The 23,737-nt window shown below is 36.8% G+C and overlaps 1 protein-coding gene across 1 annotated transcript in view; it reads right to left on the reverse strand.

Moving 5' to 3' along the window:
• The window catches only part of Ccdc150 (coiled-coil domain containing 150), a 107,231-nt gene extending 91,474 nt beyond the window's left edge, over nucleotides 1–15,757 (reverse strand). Inside the window, exons 1-6 of the mRNA XM_076866119.2 lie at nucleotides 15,600–15,757; nucleotides 11,347–11,567; nucleotides 11,052–11,230; nucleotides 9,046–9,114; nucleotides 2,885–3,001; nucleotides 1,536–1,665 (exon numbers count right to left, since the gene is read on the reverse strand). Coding sequence (XP_076722234.2) covers nucleotides 1,536–1,665; nucleotides 2,885–3,001; nucleotides 9,046–9,114; nucleotides 11,052–11,230; nucleotides 11,347–11,567; nucleotides 15,600–15,757 — 874 coding nt within the window. The remainder of the gene's footprint in view (nucleotides 1–1,535; nucleotides 1,666–2,884; nucleotides 3,002–9,045; nucleotides 9,115–11,051; nucleotides 11,231–11,346; nucleotides 11,568–15,599) is intronic.
• Between the last annotated feature and the right edge of the window lie 7,980 nt (nucleotides 15,758–23,737).

Genomic DNA, 23,737 nt, shown 5'->3' on the forward strand with positions numbered 1-23,737 from the left:
ACCTTCCTTTTTTTAATGGTCTTCACATATTCTTTACAAAATTAAACAATAAAGCATTAACCAATGTGAAAGTAACATTTTTAAAAAACCTCAATAAGATAGCCAACTAAAAGAAAGATCTGCAGTTTAGTCCCAGCTATTCTATTTGCTGTGTTATTGGGTTCAGTCTCTCTGATCTTTTTATTCTTCTGTGTAATAGGTATATTTTCTTATCTTTCTGAAAAGACTGCTGTAAGGCTCAACTGAGATAATATGGAAGCATCATAAAATGCAACATACATTTTTGTAGGCACACGATTATAAAGAAGACAGAAAGTTTTCTTGGGCCATTGTCAGAGAACTTCATGTAGTAATTCATTACCCAGCAACTTTAAGAAAGGTTATTTTCCACTAAAAAGAGTAAATCAAATGGTGGGCATAGTGGCACATGCCCATAATCCCAGCTACTCCGAACAGTGAAAACAAGAGGCTTGCAAGTTCAAGGCCAGCCTTGGCAACTTAATGAGACCCCATCTTAAAAAAAAAAAAAAAAAAAAATAGAGAGATAGGGATGTAGCTCAGTGGTAGAGCACTTGCCTACATTGTACAATGCCCATGGGTTCAATTCCCAGTAACACACACACACTCACACACAAACACAAAGTGGAACTAGAAAAATCAAAACATTGATCAGATTACTCTTTGCTTTATTTTTTATAATTTTCATTTCCTTTATGCTATTCCCTTGCCCGAATACAGCAAGAGACCAGAGAAGGTGCAACAGAAGGAATACGGGACTTAAAGGGTTAAAAGATCCAGGTTTAGGCTTCGCTTTGCCATTTCTTTGTTCAAATAATTTTGAATAGCCATGGCTAGCTTTGAGTATTAAATAATTTTTGTAAAAACCATGATACACATGACTCTTCATGATTTCTATAGTTGAAACTACTTAAAAATTGCTTTACAATGACTTATTAACAAAGCGGTAAGACAAAGAGCTGATGAGTTAGAAGCAGCATGATTGAGTACCTATACTCAGGATCAAATCTAGGCTCTTCCATTTACCAGCTGTGTCACTCATCTCTATAAAATGAGGGAAACAGTCTAAATACTATTTAAGTATCTGACAACTACCCATCTCTACAAATATAGGTTAACCAAAACATATTGATAACCTGAAGAATGGAGAATTGACATGAGGAATTGACAGAATCTGTAATTAGCAAGAATAGACTTATTTCCTTATTAATATTTTATTATCCAGTATTCAATCTAAATATCTGGAAACCAAATGTTCCCAAGTACCCAAACACTTAAATAAGAAGGGAAAATAATGTAAAAGAATAGTTTACAACAAATAGGGTCCTAATTTTATTACCAACATTGATTTTTGTTTCAGTGTTATAGGTAGAAAAGAAATCAGCAGTTACTTACATACAGAACTGTGGGAAATGCCAGTAACACTGGCTACTTCAAGAATTTGGGATCATAGGAGGTTTTTGCATGAAATCTCAAAATACTAACAAAAGTGTGACTTCTAGCATCTATGTTCATACTTAGATCAGACTTGAGCTGTGAGATAGCCATCTCCAACTCTTCTTTTTTCTGTTGCTCCTGTGCCAGTAGTTCTTGGGTGGCCTGTATAGAACTGCGTAAGGCAACACAGTTTTGCTGCAAAATGTGCACCTGAAATTGTAAAAGAAAAACTCATTTTCTGTGAAGATTTCTAATAAATGACCTTATAGAACTTGTGGAAGGCAGAATTTCCAACCTCAATGTCACTGAAGAGAAAAGAGGAGTATTTAATATGTTGTCACAGTTAAAATCTCAACAGAAGCTGGGCATGGTGGCTTATGTCTGTTACCCAGTGATTGGGGAGGCTGAAAAAGGAGGATCCCAAACTCAAGAACAGCCTTAGCAACTTATGAGACCCTTTCTCAAAATAAAACAAACAAATAAGAAGGATTGGGGATAAATCTCAGTGGTATAGCGCTCGTGTGTTTAATACCCAGTACGGTCCCCCATGCCCCCCCAAAAAACCACTCAACAGAATGCACTGCCTTATAACAGAGCTGTCCAATAGAACTTCTGTGCATTCTTCAACACAATAGTCACTAGTCACAAGAGGCTAATGAGCAGGTACAATGTGGCCAGAGTGAGGAATTGAATTTAAATAGCTTAAGTGGCTAATGACTATCACACAGGCAGTAAAAGTTACAGCAAAAGAGAACCATTTCTAAATTCCTTAAGTAAAATTCTTTTAATAATTCTGCTATTAATGGCAGTCATTGGTTAAAATAATAATTAAATTATATAATCTAATTATGGGTATTAAATATGAAAATACAATTGCCCTGGGTAGTTAGAATTTAAAGTATTCTAACTTACATATAGATATTTCAAATACTACAATGAAGGCAAAAATATTGTGTTAAAATTATAAATGAAATCAGCAGTGTAAATACATTCTTGATTGTTTTACTTATTAACATTCTTTGAATGTTAACATTGTTAGTTCAGGTTAGTCTTTATTTTCTAACCAGATCATATACATAGCCCAGGGTAATGCCTTTCAAAATCAATGCCTGTAGTAAAGACTGCTTGGTGTAGAAGAAAGATATTGTACCAGGAGTTAGGAGTTCACCTCTATAATACCTGAAACAAATTAATTTCTCTGGTCCTTCACATTCTCATTCATAAATGAAGAGTATTACAATACATAATATTAGAGTCCTTTCTTATTTTGCACTAATTTTTTAAAAATCATACTAAGAATGCTAATAGGTCACTAAAGAAAACTAAACAATAAATCTAGAAGAAATTAGCAAAATAAAAAGTTTATTGATGAAGTTAGCAGTTTTTATTTTATTTATTTCCCTAATATAAATAAGGAGAAGAAATCTACCTGTTTCCGTTCTTCTTCCACTGTTGATCCCATTTCCTGTATTTTGAGTAGCATGACTGATTCAGATTTCTCAAGAGATTCCCTAAAGTGCTTCTCCTGAGCCAGTTGTCTCCTTAGCTATAGAACAATACTGCAGTTAGCAAGACCAATTGAACATATGTCTAATGAACAGCAAAGTTACCATGAAAAGTTTCCCAGACACATTATCTCATCCCCAAATGTTCTTCTTTCATTTATGACTACTCAGAAACATGCTGGTTTCTCCCTGATGGATGGCTTTCTAGGAAACAGTCAAACTGGGTTGCTCTCATCTTCATACTGTTAAGTCTGTTTTCCAAATTGTGTGTTAAGACCCAAAAGAGGAAGCTGGAAGCAGCACTTAGGAAAAGGAAAATAGTAGAGCAGAATAGAAAGAAATTAGAGCACTCAGCCAAGTAATAAGGACAAGTATTGCTTCATGAAATGTTGCATGTATGCAATTCATGTCCTGCAATGGATTGTAATAAAAAAAGTTTAAAAAACACAAATACCAGATTTCAGTAACATATTATTTCTGAATTTTCTGAATTTTTGTCAACTCTTATTTTCTCATGTTTTGATACTTTTATATATTTTAATCTATTGTACTATAGCCATGCCTCTAAAAGCTATTTCAATTATTTTGTAATTTAAAGGGCTAAACAATGTAGCAACTTTTAAGGAGAAGACAAGACTGACACTCATTGAGAACCTGTGCACTGTGGTATTGTGACATAAGATATATATTATATTTGGTCTCTGCTCCTGGCTCTTGGCATGCAGCTACTAAAACCCTTAGGATCTCCAGGTAAGGGCATCTCTCATATGTTATGACATGATTATGAGATGACTGTGGCTGGGGTCCCCTACATAGCTTCAGCATAGAGGCTGGTCAGAAAGGCATGATCAGTGGTTTAGAAACTTTGGTCCTACCTGCCAGCCTCTGGGAAGGTGAGGGGGCTGAAGGTTGAGTTGATCATTAGTGACCAATGATGTAATAAAACATGCCTAAGAAATGAAACCTCAACAAAAACTCAAGAGAACCAAGTTTTAAGAGCTTACAGATAGCTGAATACCTGCAGGTGACTAGAGGGGGTGCTGGGAGAGAGCTCAGAAGCTCTACCTCATTTCTCACATGCCTTGCCTATGCATCTGTTCCCTGGCTGTTCATCTGTATTCTCTGTAACACAGGTGCAGTATTCCTCATTCAAAATGCTTGGGACATAACTCTCTATCATATCAGCCTAGGAACCAATTTTTTCAAAAAGCACAAGAAGTAAAATCAAGAATTAATAAATGGGCTGCTATCAAACTAAAAAGTTTCTACACAACAAAGGAAACAATCAAGAACATGAAGAGAGAACCTACAGAATGGGAAAAAATCTTCACCACCTGTACCTCAGATAGAGCATTAATCTCCAGGATACATAAAGAACTCAAAAATACAATAAAAAAAACACCAGATAACCTAATCAATAAATGGGCAAAAGAACTGAACAGGCACTTCATAGAAGAAGAAATACAAGAAGTCAACAAATATATGAAAAAATGTTCAACATCTCTAGCGATAGAGAAATGCAAATTAAAACTACACTGAGATTCCACCTTACTTCAGTCAGAATGGCAATTATCAAAAAGACAAGTAACAATAAATGTTGGCAAGAATGTGAGGGAAAAGGTATATACTATATTGCTGGTGGGACTGAAAATCGTTGCAACCACTAGGGAAAGCAGAATGGAGAGTCCTCAGGAAACTTGGAATGGAACCACCATTTGACTCAGGTATCCCACTCCTCAGCATACACCCAAAAGATGTAAAATCAACATACTATAGTGACACAGCCACATCAGTGTTTATAACAGTTCAATTCACAATAGCTAAGCTATGGAACCAACCTAGGTGCACTTTAACAGATGAACCTATAAAGAAAATGTGGTATATATCCACAATGGAATATTACTCAGCCATAAAGAAGAATGAAATTCTGTCATTTGTTGGTAAATGGATAAACTGGAGACCATCATGCTAAGTAAAATAAGCTAATCCCCCAAAAATCAAAGGCTGAATATTCTCTGATATGTGGATGCTGACTCACAATAGGTAAGGGCACAGGAATGGGAGGTTCACCAGACTAGACAATGTCACCCACATCCTGTTCGGGCGACAGAAGTAAAGCCACTCCGGGTGAATTGGGCTGGGAACGAAAAAACCACACAAACACGAAAATATCTTTTTCTCAATTATGGGGGTCAGGAAGGCTCTGCAACCTCAAAGATCAGCTCCTACACTGGAAAGAGGGCAAGGGGAGCAAGAGAGGCAAGCAAGAGAGTGAGCACACCTGAACCCCCCCTCCCCCGCCATTTATTGGGGAAAAGCTATTCATTGAATATTCCACCCAAATAAGGCAAGAGATTGGGTTTCAAAGGGTGGCGTCTTGCTTAGCAATGTCTTGTGGTCAGAAGGTTGACTGACATCTTGGAAAGCCACACCCATCTCAGGTGCTGTGTGGGATCACAGGTAAAGGGAAAAAAAAAGGCACACATGTGATGCACAGCCCAATCAGGCAGCAACATCAGGCCAGTCCCCTCATACCACTCAAATGCACATAGCTCACACACAGAGCCCATGGATAGCTCGCAACAGGACAGGACAGAGTCAGGGGAAGGGAGGGGAATGGGAAAGACAAGAGAATGAATCAGACATAACTTTCCTATGTTCATATATAAATACATGACCAGTGTAACTCCACATCATGTATAACCACAAAAAATTGGAAGCTATACTCCATGTATGTATGTCAAAATACATTCTACTGTCATATAACTAAAAAGAATTTAAAAAATTTTTAAAAAGACAAGTTGCAGATTGGCAGATAATACTTGCATAACAAATATTTCATGAAGAACCTGTACCTATTATCTATTGCTATAGCAAAACCCCTGAGGTTAAATAATGTATAAAGGAATGAGATTTATCTAGTTCATAGTTTTGGAGACTGAAAGTCCAAGATTGGATGGCCCCATATGTTCAACATCTGTGTAGGGCAGATGGCATCACAATAAAAGAAATGCTTTTAGAAAGATCACATAGCAAGAGAGAAAGCCAGAGAGATCTGGGGTCAGGTTCACTCTTTTGTATAACAATCTGACTCTCTGAGGAACTGTGAGATCTGCATTAATCTCTTCCAAGCGTGGTGTCCCCAGTGACCTAAACACCTTCCATAGGTCCCACCTCTTAAAGTCCTGACTATCTCCTTATATCATGATACTGGAGATCAAGTTCCAACACATGCACCTTCAAAAATACACTCAAATTATATCCAAACCAAAGAATATTCAAAATATACAAAGAACTCTAAAAACTCCATACTAAAAAAACTTAGTTACAAAATGAAAAAAGATCAGATACCAAAGAGGATACACTGGCAAATAAGCCTATGAAAAGGTCCTCAATGTTAAATATCATTAGGGAATTGCAAATTAAGACACAATACCAATACACACCTATTAAATGGCAAAAAGTCCTGGCTGGTGTGTATCAATTATTTTGTGTGGGGGGGATGGCAGTTTCTTAGAAAGCTAAACATAGGCTTACTATACAATCCAGCAATTATACTCCTAGGTTATTTACTCATATGAGTTGAAATCATATGCCCACACAAAAACGTACACACACATATTTATAGTAGCTTTATTCATAATTTCCGATGATTGTTATCAACTAAGACATCTTTTAACAGATAAGTGCATGAACAAACTGTGGTACATACAATGCAGTATTTTTCAGGAATAAAAATATATGAACTATCAAGCAATGAAAAGACATGAAGGAACTTTGAATGCATATGCTAAGTGGAAGAAAGGCAGTCCAAAAAGGGTACATACTGTATTATTCCAACTATAACAAAACTATAAATACTCTCTAAAAACAGTGTTTGCCAGGGACTAGAGGGACAGGCAGAAGCTTTGAGTATGCAGACACAGTGCCTCTTTAGGGCAGTGAAACTATTGTTTCTGACCCTGTAAGGTAGATAGATGGCATTATGTAGCACATTCATACATTGTTGGTGGGACTCTAAATTGTGTACCCACTCTGGAAAGCAGTATGGAGATTCTTCAAAAGAATAGGAATAGAACTAACATATGACCCATCTATACACTCTTTGGTATTTATCCAAAAGAACTAAAATCATGCTGTAGTGATACAGCCACTACAGCATATTATAGTAATAGCAGCACAACTCACAATAGCCAAGTTATGAAACCAGCCTAGACCTGTCAACATATGAATGGATAAAGAAAATGTAGTATATATACAAAATGGAGTTTTATTCAGCCATAAAGAATAACATTATAGTATTTGCCGGAGAATAAAATTATAGTATTTGCCGGTAAATGGACAGAAGTGGAAACAACCATGATGAATGAAATAAGCCAGACTCAGAAATAAAGGATTGAATATTTTCTCTCATATGCAAAAATAGAGCAAAATAAGGGGTGGGGGGAGATGGGGAATCCCATGAAAACAGAAGGGAGATCAGTGGAGCAGAGGAAAGGGATTGAGGGAAAGGGATGAGGGATGGGGAAGGGAGAAATGGTGGAATGAAATTGAATAAATAATGCTGTGTACATATATGAATATACCAAAGTGAATTTCACTTCATGTATATTTATAAAGAACTACTTTAAAAAAAACTATAAGTAAATAGAAGGAAAACCAGTAGAGTAGAAAAAGAAGGCCAGGGTAAATGGGGAAGGGAAAAAGTTAGGGAAAGGAGAAGTACTGAGAAATTAATTGGAGCAAATTAGTCCACACATGTATGATTATGTCAAAATGAATCTCAATATTATAAATAACTATAGTGCACTAATAAAAACATTAAAAAAGAGAACTGTATAGAACCATAAGTGAAGTCTAATATAAACTATGGACTTTAAATGGTGAATCAATACTGGTTTATCAAATGTCAAAAACATACCATTCTAATGCAATAATATTAATACAACCAGAGAAGTGAAAAATTGTGCTCCATTTGTGTACAATGAATCAAAGACCATTCTTCTGTCATGTATAACTGATAAGAATGAAAATAAATAGATAATGTTAATATAAGAAATTGGGAGTGGAGAGGAGTAAATGGGAACTCTGTTTTCTGCACAATTTTCTTTCTTTCTTTCTTTTTTTGCAGTAATGGGGATTGAACTCAGGGGTGCTCTCTACCAGGAGCTGAGATATGGTCTCACTAAGTTGCCCATGCTGGCCTTGTTCCTATTCCACTCGCCTCAGCTGGCTCTGCACAATTTTTCTATAAACTAAAAACTGCTCTAAACTATTAAAATATCTAAAAAAATAAAAAATATTTTTAAGCATGAACAATCATGCTTTTATTATTAATTACTGGTAAATAAAGTTCTCTATGGAAGATAGTTTTAAAGATAGCAATATTTACCAACTGAAGAACTATCATCTATAATTTTTAAAAAATTTTGCATGAGAAATTTCCTAAAAAGTGTGTTTACTTCTCCGGTTTACATAAAAGAATCTTTTAAATATAATTTGACCTTTTTAATTTGGACTAATACCTATTACTATTCTGTCAGGGATTACTGGGATTGTAAGGCCACTATATGATACACTGATTAGTAATTCTTTACTCTTCTGTTTTTAGCTGCAAATTTTTAGCCCTACAGTTTTTAGCAGTCACTCACGTGGTAATTCCCAGAACTTAAGCTGAAATTCAGGTTTCTAGATAAAATTAAATGACCTGTCTTATTAAAAAACTTTTTATGTTAAACACAATTTTGGATTAAAAGGCCTTTCTATGAAAGTGTCCGCTTAATTGTTGTAGTATATGGGCAATAACATGAAAATGAGCAACCATATGGTAACTATTTCCTTCTTAGGTCAGAGGGCATTTATTTATCATGTCCAGTTTTATGGCAGTATTGAGAGAAAAGGAAGTCTGTATTGCCAAGTAAAGGCAGACACTTTCACCTAAATTACATGGGGTATATTTTTAGTATTCCTATTACATAGTCACATATTTTCTTCTTCAAAGGATTCTTTTCATTCTCTAAACTTTCTTGATTTCCCCTTTGCAATTCCAACACCTCTGCCACCCTTCGGCATCTTTTTGTCTTACCTCCTGAATTTTAAGGTTCATTTTACGTTTTGTGGTCTTCAGTTCCTCTTCAATAATAGCTGCAGTATCCTAAAAAATAGGAAAAGAGGTTTTAAATAATCTAAAATGACAGAAATGATTTTCTCTATGGATTATCAGTTCAAATCAAGGCATTTTCCCAACATATTAAAAATAAAAACTATCTTTAATATGCTTATAAATATTCCTTATAATTCTGAAGTAATTATTACATAAGATTTTATTACTTTGATTCACAGTGTCTATCATTTCACCTTTTAGATCATAAATAGTGATTAATCACACCCACCTTTCATGTAAAATTCAACAGAGGACAAGTTGGCAAATAACAGATATTTTTCTTATAGGGGAAATTTTCTAAGAATGATTTCATCTAGCTTTAAATATTGTTCATGCTTAGGAGTTGAGGATGAAAACTACAGCTTCCATTACTTATTCTCTTCTTTATTATTAATGATAGTGGCACCACAATCCTAGATATAAAATCTCAGACTCATTTTTGTCTTCTTTCCTACCTTATATCTCTATCTAATACCATATTTTACAATATCTTTCTTCACAATGTATCTCTTACCTCTTTCCTTTCAAAATGCCACAACCCCCAGTCAGACTTAATTTTTCTCAAGCCAAATAATGCAATAGATTCCTAATTGGTTTTCCTGCCTCTGATCTCCTTTCTCCATAATCAATAATGTATAAACCCCCCAAATTAGCTTTTCCTATTTTTCATTGTGATTTCTTAAACCCTTCCCACAGGCTCAGCCCAACTATTGATTATTCTATATGTTGATGATATTATTCTTGATATTCTCTACAATGTGTTCCCTAGCTAATGCCCAACTTATTTCCCACAAATTCTCATCCCTGTCAGGTTAGTTTATATATTTCACCCTAACTGCACCTGGAAGAAAGATGTAGGTTCAAACATGGGCTTCAGGAAGAAGATGAGCATGTGGTAATCTTGGACAAGTGACTTCTCCCTGAGTCCCAATAGTCTTATTGTTAAAAATAAAAATAGGAATAGTAATATCCTACTTCATAAGGCCTTGCAAAATAGTATCTTGAATATCTATTATACTGCTTGTTCCCTGGAAAGAGTTTCTTTTCCCAGCAGACCCTACTCTTTGCTGTCTCTGTGTGTGTTCTTGGAAATGTTCTTATCCCTCCACTTTGCCTTCTCAAGGTTCAGCTTCAGTCCTAGCTCTTTCCTGAAGCCTACCTAATCTCATTAGATAAGGGATTTCTCACTTGTCAAATACACTGAATACAAAGGCCTTACTCTGCAGTATTCATTTATTGTCTTAGACTGTCTTCTAGCATTTCCTACATTTATTTTTCACTATTTATCATTATATGCCTTGTTCTCCCAACTAGCATACAAGCTCTTGAAGAGCACACACTACCTCATACCTCTGGATGCTGTCTACTGTACAGGGTAAGGACTCTATTTAAAAAAATAAATAAATAAGGCTAGGGTGGAGCGCTTATTTTGGCTCAGTGGTTGAGTGCTTGCCTAGTACATGTGAGGCACTGGGTTCAATCCCCAGCACCACATAAAAATAAATAAAGAAAATAAAGCTATTTAAAACAATGATACCATGTTTTTTTAAAAAACAAACAAACAAACAAAACCACTGACAGCACACAGTGATTTTAGTTATCAATGCACGTAAATGTCAAATGCTAAGAATCCTCACATCAACACAAACTATTTGTTTGGAATTGGGGATTGAAGCCAGGGGCACTTTATCATTGGGCTACATCTCCAGCCATTTTTATTTTTCATTGTGAGACAGTTTCTCACTGTTTCTGAGGCTGACCTCAAACTTGTGATCCTCCTGCCTCTGCCTCCAGAGTTGCTGAGATTACAGGAATGCACCACCATGACTAGAAACAGCTACTACTTTTAAAATCAGTTTTATGGGTCTGCTATTTCCTCCAGCTAATATACAATAGTGAGTTTATACTTCAGAACTCTGGACTCAAACCTTTGTCTCTGAGGCAACTTCCACAGGGGCAGTCAAACTCTGCACTTCATCTTGTGCCTTGTCCTCTTCCTCTCTTACATCTTTCAGTTGTTGGCGCAAGTTCATCACTTCAAGATGCAACAGCTTCAGGTCCTTGGAATGTTCCTCCTGAATTGTGTTCAATCTATCCTTGAGAAAAGCTACCAGGCAGTACAAGAGGGGCATCAACAGTAGAAAGAAGGTCAGCAAGGAAAAGAATCATAAACACATCAAGTACCCAACAGGATCAAATTTCTGATGATTCTCTTCCATATACCTGTTTTCTGTGGATTCAAATCATTTTCAGTTTGCATGCGAAAGATATTCATCTTCAAGGATTGAATGAGGCTTTCCAGATGGCACATTCGATTTACCAGAAACTCACAGTTCTTCCATAAAAAATCTGTTTTTCCTGAACAAATTACTTCATTCTTGATAGGACCAAAGAGTTTCTGGCTGGAAGGCTCTTCTAAACCCTTTGGAGGTTCCAAATGGCCTCTGGACAAAGATCCAATACAACAATATTATGCAACGTTATTTGTAGTATGTTAATCCCAACCATTGGGTCAATGTAATCTTTCTAATAAGTAGAGAGTGACATCAGCAACACAGCAGAATAGGAAGCTCTTAACTCTCCCTCCACCTATGAAGGCACTAAATAAACATCTATACACACATTAATTCCCTGTAACAGAAAGTCAGAAATGAGTTGAGAGATTCTTATAAATAAGTCTGAAAAAATATCCACATCAAATGAATAGGAAAAACTGAAGCACAGTTGGGCACAAATGCCACCTGGGGAACTGCATGCTATAGTTAGGAAGGATTCCCCAACCCTAGCTTCTCCCTGATGGGACAGGATTTAGACTACACTTATAGCACTTTAACTCTAAGGCTCCCCATGGTGTGGCTCTTAATTCACCTAGCTCTAAGAGCAGCTGGGATTAAGTATATATATCTCTCCAGACCACAGAACAAAGTGGAGACATTTTATGGGTGTGTGCACACTTCCAGGGATTATACATCTTCCAGGTATATATATATCTCCCTGGATCACAGAATGAAGTAGAAGTTTTTATGGGCATGCACAAAATTCCACGGCTTAATCCCTCAGGATCAAAGCAAAGAAAGGGACTAAAACTTAAAAGCTCCCAGTTTCTCTGTGAAAGGAATGTGCTAGAATACTCTGCCACTCTGTACTCTGATTAAAGACTGAAGATAACACAAATAAATGGAAAGATATCCTGGATTCATGATTAGAAGAATTAATATTGTTAAAATATCTACACTATCCAAAGCAATCTACTTTGTCAATGAAATCCCTATTAAAATCCCAATGACATTTTTCACAGAAATAGGAAAAAAAAAACCTTGAATTCATATGGAACAACAAAAGATCTATATATATATATATAACTAAAGCAATCTTGAGAACAAAGCCAAAGACATCACACTATCTGATTTCAAACTACATAACTAAGTTTCAGGGTACTAGCATAAAAAGACACATCAAATAGGATGGCCCAGAAATAAACCCACACATTTATGGTACGTGGATTTTTGACAAAGGTACTCAGAATACACAATGGCAAAACAATAATCTTTTTGAAAAAAAAAATGGACTAGGGAAACTAGCTTTCCACACAGAGAAAAATGAAATTGGACCCTTGATTCACACCATGTGCAAAAAATTTGATTAAAGACTTCAATATAGACCTGAAACTAAAACTACTAGAAGAAAATACAGGGGAAATCTCTGGTTTTGGTCTTGGCAATGGTTTCTTGGATGTGATTCCCACAGCACAGGAAGCCAAAGCAGACAGACAGATGGGTTTGCATCAAACTAAAAAGCTTCTGCACAGCAAAGGAAGCAAAAGCATGAAGAAACAGCCCACACTGGAAAAAACATTTGCAAATCATAATCTGGTAAGGGCCTAATATTCAAAATACATGAAGAACTCAAACAACTCACCAGAAAGAAAATACATAATTTGGTTAAAAAATGGACAAAGAACATGAATGGACATTTCTCCAAAGATGACATTCAAATGGCCAATAGGGATATGAAAAAATACTCATCCTTACTTGTCATTAGGTAAATGCAAATTAAAACCAGTGAGATATCATCTCTCACTTGTTAGAATGGCTATTATCAAAAAGATGAAAGAAAACTATATTGATGAAGATGTGGAGTAAACTGTCAAAACTGTTAGTGAAATCTATATATTTGTACATCAATTTTCTAAAACAGTTCCTAAAAAAAACTAAAAATATCATTAACATATGATTCAGCAATTCCACTTTGGGTATTTATCCAAAGGAATTGGAATCAGTATGTTGAAAAGCTATCTGAACTCCCAGGTTTGCTGCAGCATTATTCACAATAGCCAAGATATGGAAACAACCTGAGAACCCATCAACAGATGAAGGGATAAAGAAAATATGAAACATATACAGTACAGAATATTATTCAGTCATTAAAAAAGGATGAAATTCTATCATTTGTGACAGAATGAATGAATCCTGAGGACATTATGCTAAGTGAAGTTAAGCTAGGTACAGAAGACCATATAATCTCACATCTTAAATTTTAAAAAGCCAACTCATAGCAGTGTTGAATAGTGATTATTAGTGGCTGGGGTTGGGGATACAGACAAGGAATAAGGAGATGTTAATCACAGGGTATAAAGTTTTAATCAGATAGGAGGAATAAGTTGTTTTTGCAATGCTTGGGATTGAATCCAAAGTTCATGCATGCTAGGCAAGTGCTCTATCACTGAACTAAATTTCTAGCCCCTAGGTCTAATTGTTTTTCTTTTTCCTTTTATTTTTTTTTTTTGTTGTTGTTGTTGTTGAGGGATTAGAGGAACAAGTTCTAATAATCAATTGTACAGGATTGGTGACTATAGTTAATAATTATGTCTTTTCTTTATCAAAATGGATAAAAGAGGGCTGGGGTTGTGGCTCAGTGGTGAGCGCTTGCCCAGCATATGTGAGGCCCTGGGTTCGATCCTCAGCACCACATAAAAATAAAGATATTGTGTCCAACTACAACTAAAAAGTAAATATTTAAAAAAAATAAACCAACAAAATGTATAAGATTTTAAATCTTCTTACCACAAAGAAATAAGTAGATGAGGTGATAGATGTTAATTAGCTTGATTTAATCATCCCACAATGGATGTATGTATCATAACATCACAGTATACCCCATTTTTGTGAATGCTTATATTTTATATTGCCTCAACATCACTTTTAAGCTTAATTTTCTCATACCAGAAGCAGTGCCCAGTCACACTTGACAGTTTCCAATATTCTAACACACCTGAATAGCTCCAACTGGTGGCCAGAGATAAAAATGCAGAGGTAGGTTATCTCTTCTGCCTAATGAACTGAGCTCCCTGCTTTCTTTATGCTTCCTTTAAACAGACCATTCACGTATCTGCCCACAAACTTCTCAGTCACAAGATGACCTCCTGGAACTAGTGCCTGCTTGCTTTAAATCTACCAAATAAAAGATCCCTGCAGGAAGTGTGTTTGGATAACACCTGGCTCCTATAACCAAATGGGTCCACAGGCTCTTTCTTATTAGCTTCTCCAAACTCAAATACAGAGAGCACTATTGGTTAATGAGGATGAACATAATGTGGGATGAATAAAGATCACTTTTTAGTGCTGGTTTATTTTAATCTGGACTTTTTATAAACTTCTTTTGTTACATCAAAACAAGTGATACTTATTAGATAATTCTATAATGGTAATTTAAGAATTAAAGTTTCTATTCTATATTGACTTATATAAACATAGTCACATTTTTTAGAAAAATTTTAAACAAAGTCATAATAACATTCCTATTTTCTAACATACTTGACATTGTACCAAATGCTGTTATCTTTTAATACTGAAGTTATTTATTCAATAGGTATTTTAATACCAACTATATTAATTTTATCTTAATGAGAGAAACTCAGGTGTTTTTTTTTTTTTTTTAAAGAAATCATACCAACACATTCAATACTGTCTGTGTAAGCACAAAGATTTCTTAGACTGTTGATAATTCAACTTTAAAGTCAACAACTTCTTCAGTACTAGGAGAAAAACAATTCAGTTCTTTTGTGAGTACCTAATTCTAAATTATGAAATATTTAAAACCCCTGAAAACAATGAAGACTAAATTAATGGCATAAAGTAACATTTTATATTTTTTTCTTAACTGATTTTAAAATAAAAACTAAAAATGTTTCTAATTACATGAAAAATACATTTTGTTTTTAATCATACATTGAAGGAGAAAGGATTATCAGTTTTCATACTTAACACATTTTAAATAACAGTACAGAGGAATGGTGACAGCTCTATCACAGAATAACAACTCTATCTTGCATATATTTTCTAATTAATATTCAAATAGTCATCTCTCAATTCTTTCATAAATATCTATTTCATTGACTATACCACAGTGACTCCCTATTACTAACCAATGAAGCAAAATTCATCATAAAACAGATCTAGTTCACTTTTTTTCATTACCTTTTTTCACCATAGTTCAACATAATTAAGTCATCCCTCAGAGAACTGGTCTGTTCTTCCACTATTCTCATCCTTTGCTGAAGGACTGTGAATGTTTCAGAAGCTGTAGAGTTGATGTGGGTTGGAGAGAGAATTGGCCTACATATTGTAGTTTCCATACGCTCCTACAATTAAAGTCACAATATTAGTGTGGCAGATTCTATTATTTTTCAAAATTGTATACATCCCTCCTATTAGAATATTAATCACTGTCCTGTTGAACTCAGATGTAGCCATGTATTCTGCTTTGATTAAATGTGGGTAGAAGCTTTAAGAACCAGCTGTTGTTCATCATCTATTTTCCAACATCCCAAATAGAGCCTGTTCCATATACCAGAGTCATGTTCCTACATAAGTGGAGTATAACCTAGATAGCAGAAAGAAAAGCTTTTAAACCCCTAGGGCTGGTTCTGCTTCCAAAAACAGTGCTGGAGTTGAAGCCATTGATTGTGTTGGGTAGGGTGAGAAAGAAGGTGGAGGCAGGGGGATAACAAGGAAAAGACACCAAATGAGTTTCTCTCCATTTTATTTTCTGTCTCCTACTGTTCCAATACTGCTGACCTAGAAATAAACCAGACTTATGGTGGGGAGAAAAAGTAGGGAAAACAGGTTAAGGGGGCTTGTGAGACACAGTTGGCTCCTCTGTCCTCTTTCCTAAGGCAGTTGAAAAGTTTACCTGCTCAGCATACCCCCTAAAGGTGGCACATCCATGTGATACATCCTGCCTGGCTTTAGACAGAAGTTTGTAAAAGGGCTTTGGGGATTCTTTAGTTTTTCTGGTTAAAAAAAAAAAAAAAAAAAAGGCCAGAAACAATGGCACCTGACCCTTCCTTTTCCTCCTATGATGCCCAGAGCTCTCCTTCAGATCTTCATGCAGTGCCTCACACTAAAATATAAACAAAGAGCCAGGGATCACCAGTATCTGAAAAACAAGGAAAAAGCCAGGGCGGCTCAGCTTAACCTGATATTTTTGGCAAAATCAGTAATCTCCAAACTCTGCTCATGTGAGGATAAATAAAATTATTTTTTGTTTTAGTCACTTCTAAAACATGGTAGTCTCAGGCAACAGTTGGTGGGAAAACACATAAAAGGAAGAGGTCAAGAACAAACAGTGTGGGGTGAAAAAGGAGAATTTCTGTGAAACTTGTTAGGCCCAGGTAGCGGGTTCTTATATAAAGAATTGCCCATATTCAAAAGCCAAACATATAATACTAATACAAATATAGTAGAAGTCTACCTTTAGAAAAAGATATAGGAAATGGAATAGAAATTTTCTCCATATAGGATGCAGATTTTCACCTCAAATTTTTTAATGTAATAGTTGAAATATCTAGTTTTGTTGATATTTCCCTAAGAAAGGTATTTATGATCTGCATAAAATACTTACATTTATTTATAATGAGTGTACACACATTCAGCCTTAAAAATAAAACAGAAAACAATTCAAATTCAACTGTTTCATTTGCTTAAAAAAGAGTGTTTACCTGCTGGGGTAGGAATTTGGCACCCATCTAACCCTGTTCCAGACTAGAGCTTCTCAGGCTTCCAGAGAAGAAAACTACTCTAGAACAGAAAGGAAGAACCAACTTGATCCCCAGCCTCTGTGGGGAAGGTGGTCTAATTACAGGCCTGTAATTTCAGCAACTGGGGAGGCTAAGGCAGGAGGATCACAAGTTCAAGGCCAGCCTCAATAACTCAGCAAGACCCTCAACAACTCAGCAAGACCCAGTCTCAAAATAAAAAATAAAGGGTTGGGGATAAAGCTCACTTGTGAAGTACCACTGGATTTAGTTCCCAGTATAAAAAAAGGGGTGGGGGGGGGGAGAGCGGAATTCAGCCTAAGAAAGGCGAGATCAAGATGACTGAAAACTGACTGGTGGTAGGCAGGAGACAAAGCTTTTAAATGAAATAACACAGGGTTGTCCTTGAAATAGTCTCTTAGTCACTGAGGATCTTCTTCAGGTAGTAAGGAAACTGCTGACTCAAGTAAACAGGTCAATCTAGCTTTCGGGAGATTTATTAAAACAGGGCTCACAGTTAGTTGAAAACCCTTTCTCTCTCATCCCACTTGCCTCACCCCACCAAGAACAAACAAAAAACAATGTCAAGCAAGCTCAGGCCCTTGGAAGAAAGACAGGGAATAGTGATTGCTGATAGCTAAAGAAGGACAGCCTTAAAAGTCATTAGGGAGAGTCCCTGAGTATCTGGGAAGCTGTCAAAAGAAGTGCAAAATAAGGACTTGGTATCCAATACACTCATCTGTTGAGTCAGATTTAAAAATCACAGAGATTTGCATTTTCACTGCAGTTACTTATCTGGTAAGTCTAAAGGAGGAGCACCACAGCAAAAATGCCACGCCCCACACAAACACAAATCATTGGCCACTTAATAGATCCTTATAACTGAGTCTAAGAAGTACAGTCTTACAATAAATATTTTAATTATTAATATTCCAGCAACGAAAAAATAGAATTAACAAATTCGTGCTTTGCCAATTTTGAAAAGGAGTAAATATTGAATGTGGCCTTAAACCTAAGTCCTGATGCTTGGCAGTAACAATAAAAATACAAAAATACAAATTTTTATTTAAAAAAAATTCATTCACATGAATGAATATTATCAAATGAATCTAGTTCTGTTTCAATGTTTAGGGAGAGTATTTCCAAAGAGCTTCTAGGCAGTTAACTTCATGGAAAGCATGCCATGAAAAAGACAAATGTCATAGAAATACATTAGTAAAAGCCAGATGACTTTGAAAAGAAAACACTTGTTTCTGTGCATACAAAACCTACACCTAGCAACTGCTATAACCATGTGCTGTTGGTTCCAAAATAACAATAAGTACTCAATATTGTTTATCACAACCACTAGAAAATAGTTCAGATATTATCTTCATTCACTCATACTTCTATCAACTATTTCCTGAATGTTTAACATGAACCAGACACTGTTATAGGTACTGGGGAATTCAGCAAGTGAACAAAACAGAACTCTGCCCTTGTGGAGTTTATATTCTAATTGGACAAGATAGACTCGAAGTAAAATAGTTGTTTGTAGGTGATAAAATACTATAGAGAAAAATAAAGAGAACGGGATAGAGGTTGCAGTCCAGATTTCATTTTTAAAGAGTGGTCAAAGAAAGTTCCTCACTGAGATATCTGAGCAAACACCTGTAAAGAAGGTCAGGCATGAGCTGTATGAATATCTTGAGGACAGAAAGTCCAGAAAGTCCAGAAAGAGCAAATACTAAGTACGAAAACTCTGTATTAGAATATCTGATGAATCCATAAATGGTAAGGAGATAGTTTTGATTACAGACAAATGAATGAAGGAGAGAATAGTGAGAGATGAGGTCAAAGGGATAATAATAGGAAATCACACAGGGCCTTGAACACCCTTGTAAAGGTTTGGCTTTCGCTCAGCAGCTCAGAACCCTGAGATGATTTAGAGCTAAGGATTGTTGTGACCTAATTTACCTTTTAACTCAATCCCCCTGGCTCTTCCACCCACTAAGCGTAGTAGATGGCAAGGGCAAAAAATAGGAGATGCTTCCACCTAGAACCGAGGTGATAACAGTGGAACAGTAAGAAGTAGTCAGACTCCACACATTTTAAAGATTGGTTTTGGTGTAGGAAGTAAACAGCCAAATTTACTGCAAGGTTTTTGGCCTGAGTAACAGGAAGGATGGTATTACCATTGAGACAACAGAAACCTATTAAGAATCCATTTGGGGGTTGGTATTGTGGCTCAGTGGTAGAGCACTTGCCTAGGGTGTGTGAGGCACTGGATTCAATCTTCAGCACCACATAAAAATAAATAAAGGTATTGTGCTCATCTATAACTAAAAAAAAAAAAAAAAAATTTTTTTTAAACTAATTTTGATCAAATTTGGTGGGGCACACCTGTGATTTCAGTGTCTTGGGAGGTTGAGGCAGGAAGATTCCAAGTTTGAGGGTTTACTTAGTAGATCCTAAGCAACTTAGCAAGGCCCTATCTCAAAAATTGCTGGGATATGGTTCAGTAGTAAAACACCCCTGGGTTCAATCCCCTGTACCAAAAAAAGAAAAAGAAAAAAAGAAAGAAAGAAAGAAAAAAGCCATTTGGGGGGAAGACAGAGAGTTGGCTTGGAATTTTTTAAATTAAAAACAGGTAAGATGCCCAGTGCATGACTGAATGTCTGGATCTGGAGTTCAGGGGGGAGGTGTGGCCTGAAGACATAAATTTTAAAGTTAATTCTGCATGGTGCATAAAATCATAAGACTGGATAAAACAAAGTATTAAAGGACCTGAGCACTCAGAGATAAAACCAGGTACATGATGTACATGTCCAAAACAGATTAATGTGAACATCTCCAAAGCCAGGTTAGATTTTTTATCATTTTTCTGTCTTTAGAGTCTAACACAGTCCTGGGATATTATGGGTGGCAAACAGGAGGGCAATTCAATACAAACATAACGAATGTCTATTATATCCTAGCAGGATATTCTTTTTGCATGACTAGGAATTGAACCCAGGGCCTCCCGCATGCCAGGGAAGCACTCTGCCACTGAGATACACCCTCAACCCTTAAATATTTTTTGAGACAAGTTTTCGTTAAATTGTGGAGGTTGCCCTCAAACTTGGAATCCTCCTACCTTCTGAGTCGCTGGGATTACAGGCATGCATCAGCGCCCCAGGCCTGACACCTACCTATAGTAGGTGGTTATAGAGAATAACCAGTGGGAAAACAAACAAACATAAACATCGAAATGGCCTTCCCAGGAACCTATAACCTATAACCTCCAACCTAACGCATAAAAAAAGATGGAACTGGGCTTAGCTAGGGGCTTTGGTGGCTAGCCTCCTCCCTCCGCTGGAGTCAGGGCAATGCAAATTTAGCTCTTAAAGGACGTTCACAGACATCGAATGCAGAAATGCCTGAAATCCGGGGAGCGGGGCGGCACTCCGCCTGTGGGGAAAAGGGCGTCAGGGAAAGGTGATGGTGGCCTTGTACGAGCCGTCGGTTTCTCCCTCCGGGGCCCGGCAGCCTCACCCCGGAGTCCATCTGCCCGCTGATGGCGGTGTCCTGCTGCAAACAGGCGGGTTTCCATGGAACTAACACTGCACTTCAAACCAACCCGCTGGCTGGCGGGGTAGCTCCCGTACGCAAGCGCAGGTGTAGCAGGGCATGCTGGGAAGTGCAGTTCTCAAGGCCCAGCAGGGCCCTCCTCCCGGGGCGGGACCCAGGCCGGAATCCCGCGACGCGTGGGGAAACGTGCAGCCTCGTAGCCCGGATGACGACAGACTCCTTTGTGTTCGCGAGCGGGGCACGCCGGGATATGTAGTTTCCGGTCTCTCCCAGCGGACTTTGCTGGGGGAATCGGCTGTGTTACGCTAATTTCGGCAAACATTTTCCCTGCAGCTGACCCGAGTCCGAGATTAGAAAATGCTTTTAGTTGTAGGAGGACTAAAGATATCAAGTAAATTCTGAACGATAGGAAAATAATAGATTTTTGTTTACGAGCATTTTTTAAAAATGGTTAAAAAAAACAACCCAAATTTCTTGTTAAAGGAAAAGAATAATTCCCTTTTCGTCGTTCGTGATGGTGAGATGGAGAGTAAACCACATAGAGTCTGTTCTCTTGTCTTTTCATTTCTTTGGCCCAAGTTATTTCTTGCCTTGACAGGTAAGTGAATAGGTATTTCTAAATCCGCGCGTAAGTAGTTTAAAACGAGAAAGCAATGATAAGACTGCAGACGTTTCTGAGTTTTGCTTTAAAAGCATGTATTTGCGTTCAATGAAAAGCCTTTTATGATGAAAAGTCAGCACGGCTTTTGCTTTCTGTCCCTGGACAGAACTCTTTGTTACCACCGCCAGGACAATTATAAGCTCTTCTCGCATCTCCTTGAGAACACAGCTGAAAATCCCTTGGACCCTCTAATAAATTCAGTCAGATCCGAAATGAGTCCTCGTTTAGTTAGCAGGTGTCTGACTGAATTCATCTGGCTATTCTGATTCTTCTGAGAGCCGAGCCCCATGAGCTGGAGAAACTAACCGACGAGCCTCAGCTGTTAAGACATAATCATCTTACTGAGTCCATCCAGCGATAGAAAAATGAGCACCGCGTATGTAATTCAGATGAAGGGACCAAATAAAGCTTTCAATATGGAAAGTAGAAATGTATTTTAAAACGCCAATGCAAAAACTGGTTTTTTTTTTCCAGAATGTATGATTCCTCTTGCAATGACCTCTGATATATCTTTGGAACTAGGAGATGAGGGACCCGTGTGCGCACTTTCATAGGTAAAACCCAGGCTTCTTTGTGATGAGGATTTCACCTTCTCCTCAGATCTCCATATTAAGCAGCAGACAGCCAGAATGATTAAATATCGTGTTTTTCATTTATTTTTCCCTATCACCATCTGCAAACCATATAAAATCTTAAGTGAAATGATTACAAGTTTGAAAAAAGAATCTGAAGTCTTCAATAAATTAATTCATTCACCAGAGAATTCATCTCTGGATACTTGAGAATTCATTATATACAAAGTCTGATTTTATGTGGGTTGCAGTGGCATAGGCCTGTAATCCCAGCTACTCAGGAGATTGAAACAAGAGGATTGCAAGTTGGAGGCTATTCTGGTCAATTTAGGGAGATCCTGTCTCAAACTTAAAAAAAAAAAAAAAAAAAAAGTTAAGCGGTCCTGTGACTCACTTTAGTGGTAGAGTACCCCTAGGTTTAATCCTAAGTACCATACCTCACACATTTTATTTCTTTTAAATGTCCAGACATATTGACTCCCCCTACACACACTACCATTTCCCTCTTGATTTCAATTGATAGTTTTCAAACATGTTCTCCTCCTTCCTAAAAGATTATTTCACTCATAAAAACCCTAGAGATTTCATAAGGACCACATCTTCTTTCACTAACTTACTACAATTGCCTCCTAACTGGTTTTCCTTTCACCCTTTCCAATGCATCCTTTGTATAACTACTAGAATGGTCTTTTAAAAAATATAAATCTTATTATCTCAGCCCTTACTTACCATTTAATAGTTTCCCTCATTGAACTAATAGTTTTCCATTGAATAAGATGAAGACCAAACTGCTAATAGCTGTGGACTAATTCACCAGCCTCCTCTGTATCTACTCCCAGGGGAACCCTAAACTCAAGCCTACTTAGCTAGCATAGCATGTCTTTGAGCTTGCAGGAACTGTTCACTCTGCCAGCCTTGCCCTTCCTGGTGTTAGTCAGTGAACTCAAGAGAAACTCAGTCTCTTCTGTGAAGTCATTCTCTTCCCTCCCTAAGTACTTTGTAATAATAGTATATCTTATATTTCCTTTAGTAGACTGTAAAACTATTTTAGGACAGAAATTTTGATATTTTTATTTTCAATACCAAGTACAGTGCCTGGAACATAGCTGGATATGGTGATGCACACCTATAATCCCAACTACTTGAGAGGCTGAGGGCAGGAGGATCCCAAGTTGGAGGCCCACTTGGACAATTTAGCAAGACCCTGTTTCAAAAGTTAAAAAGGCTGAAAGCACTCCTGAGTTTAATCCCCAGGGCTGAGAAAAAAAAAAAAACAACCTGGCACACAGATTTGGAAAGCTTTGTTAAGTGAGCAGGTAACTTAATTAATTTTGAGTGCTTCTACTGAGAAAGGTGTTTCAGACTACATAATCTTTTTGTAGGGCAGAAAAACACATCTGCTTTCTTGCAGAGCTGCCATTTATTTGACATTGCAGTGATACAAATAGCAGCAAAGTTACCTGTATCCATTTCCCCTTGGAGTTGTAAATGTGGTCTGTGGACAAAGAAATGCAAGCATTAAAAAAAAAAAAAAAAAATCAAAGTCTTCATATTTCATCCCTACAATGGAGAGTAAGAATGACAAATTCGGACTGGGGATGAAGCTCAGGAATGGAACATGAGGCAGGCCCTGGGTTCAATCCCAGCATTGCAAAAAAAAAAAAAAAAAAAAAAAAAAAAAAAAAGTTTACCAACTAGTTACTGCTTATGTGAATAATTCAAATATTTTGGTAAAATATTGGTTCTAGGCATAGAGATTAGTGCCGGGTTTCTGTTCTTGCGACTAAAAGGCTCAGG

Source organism: Callospermophilus lateralis, chromosome 9, assembly GCF_048772815.1.
Source record: "Callospermophilus lateralis isolate mCalLat2 chromosome 9, mCalLat2.hap1, whole genome shotgun sequence".
NCBI classification, from domain to species: domain Eukaryota; kingdom Metazoa; phylum Chordata; class Mammalia; order Rodentia; family Sciuridae; genus Callospermophilus; species Callospermophilus lateralis.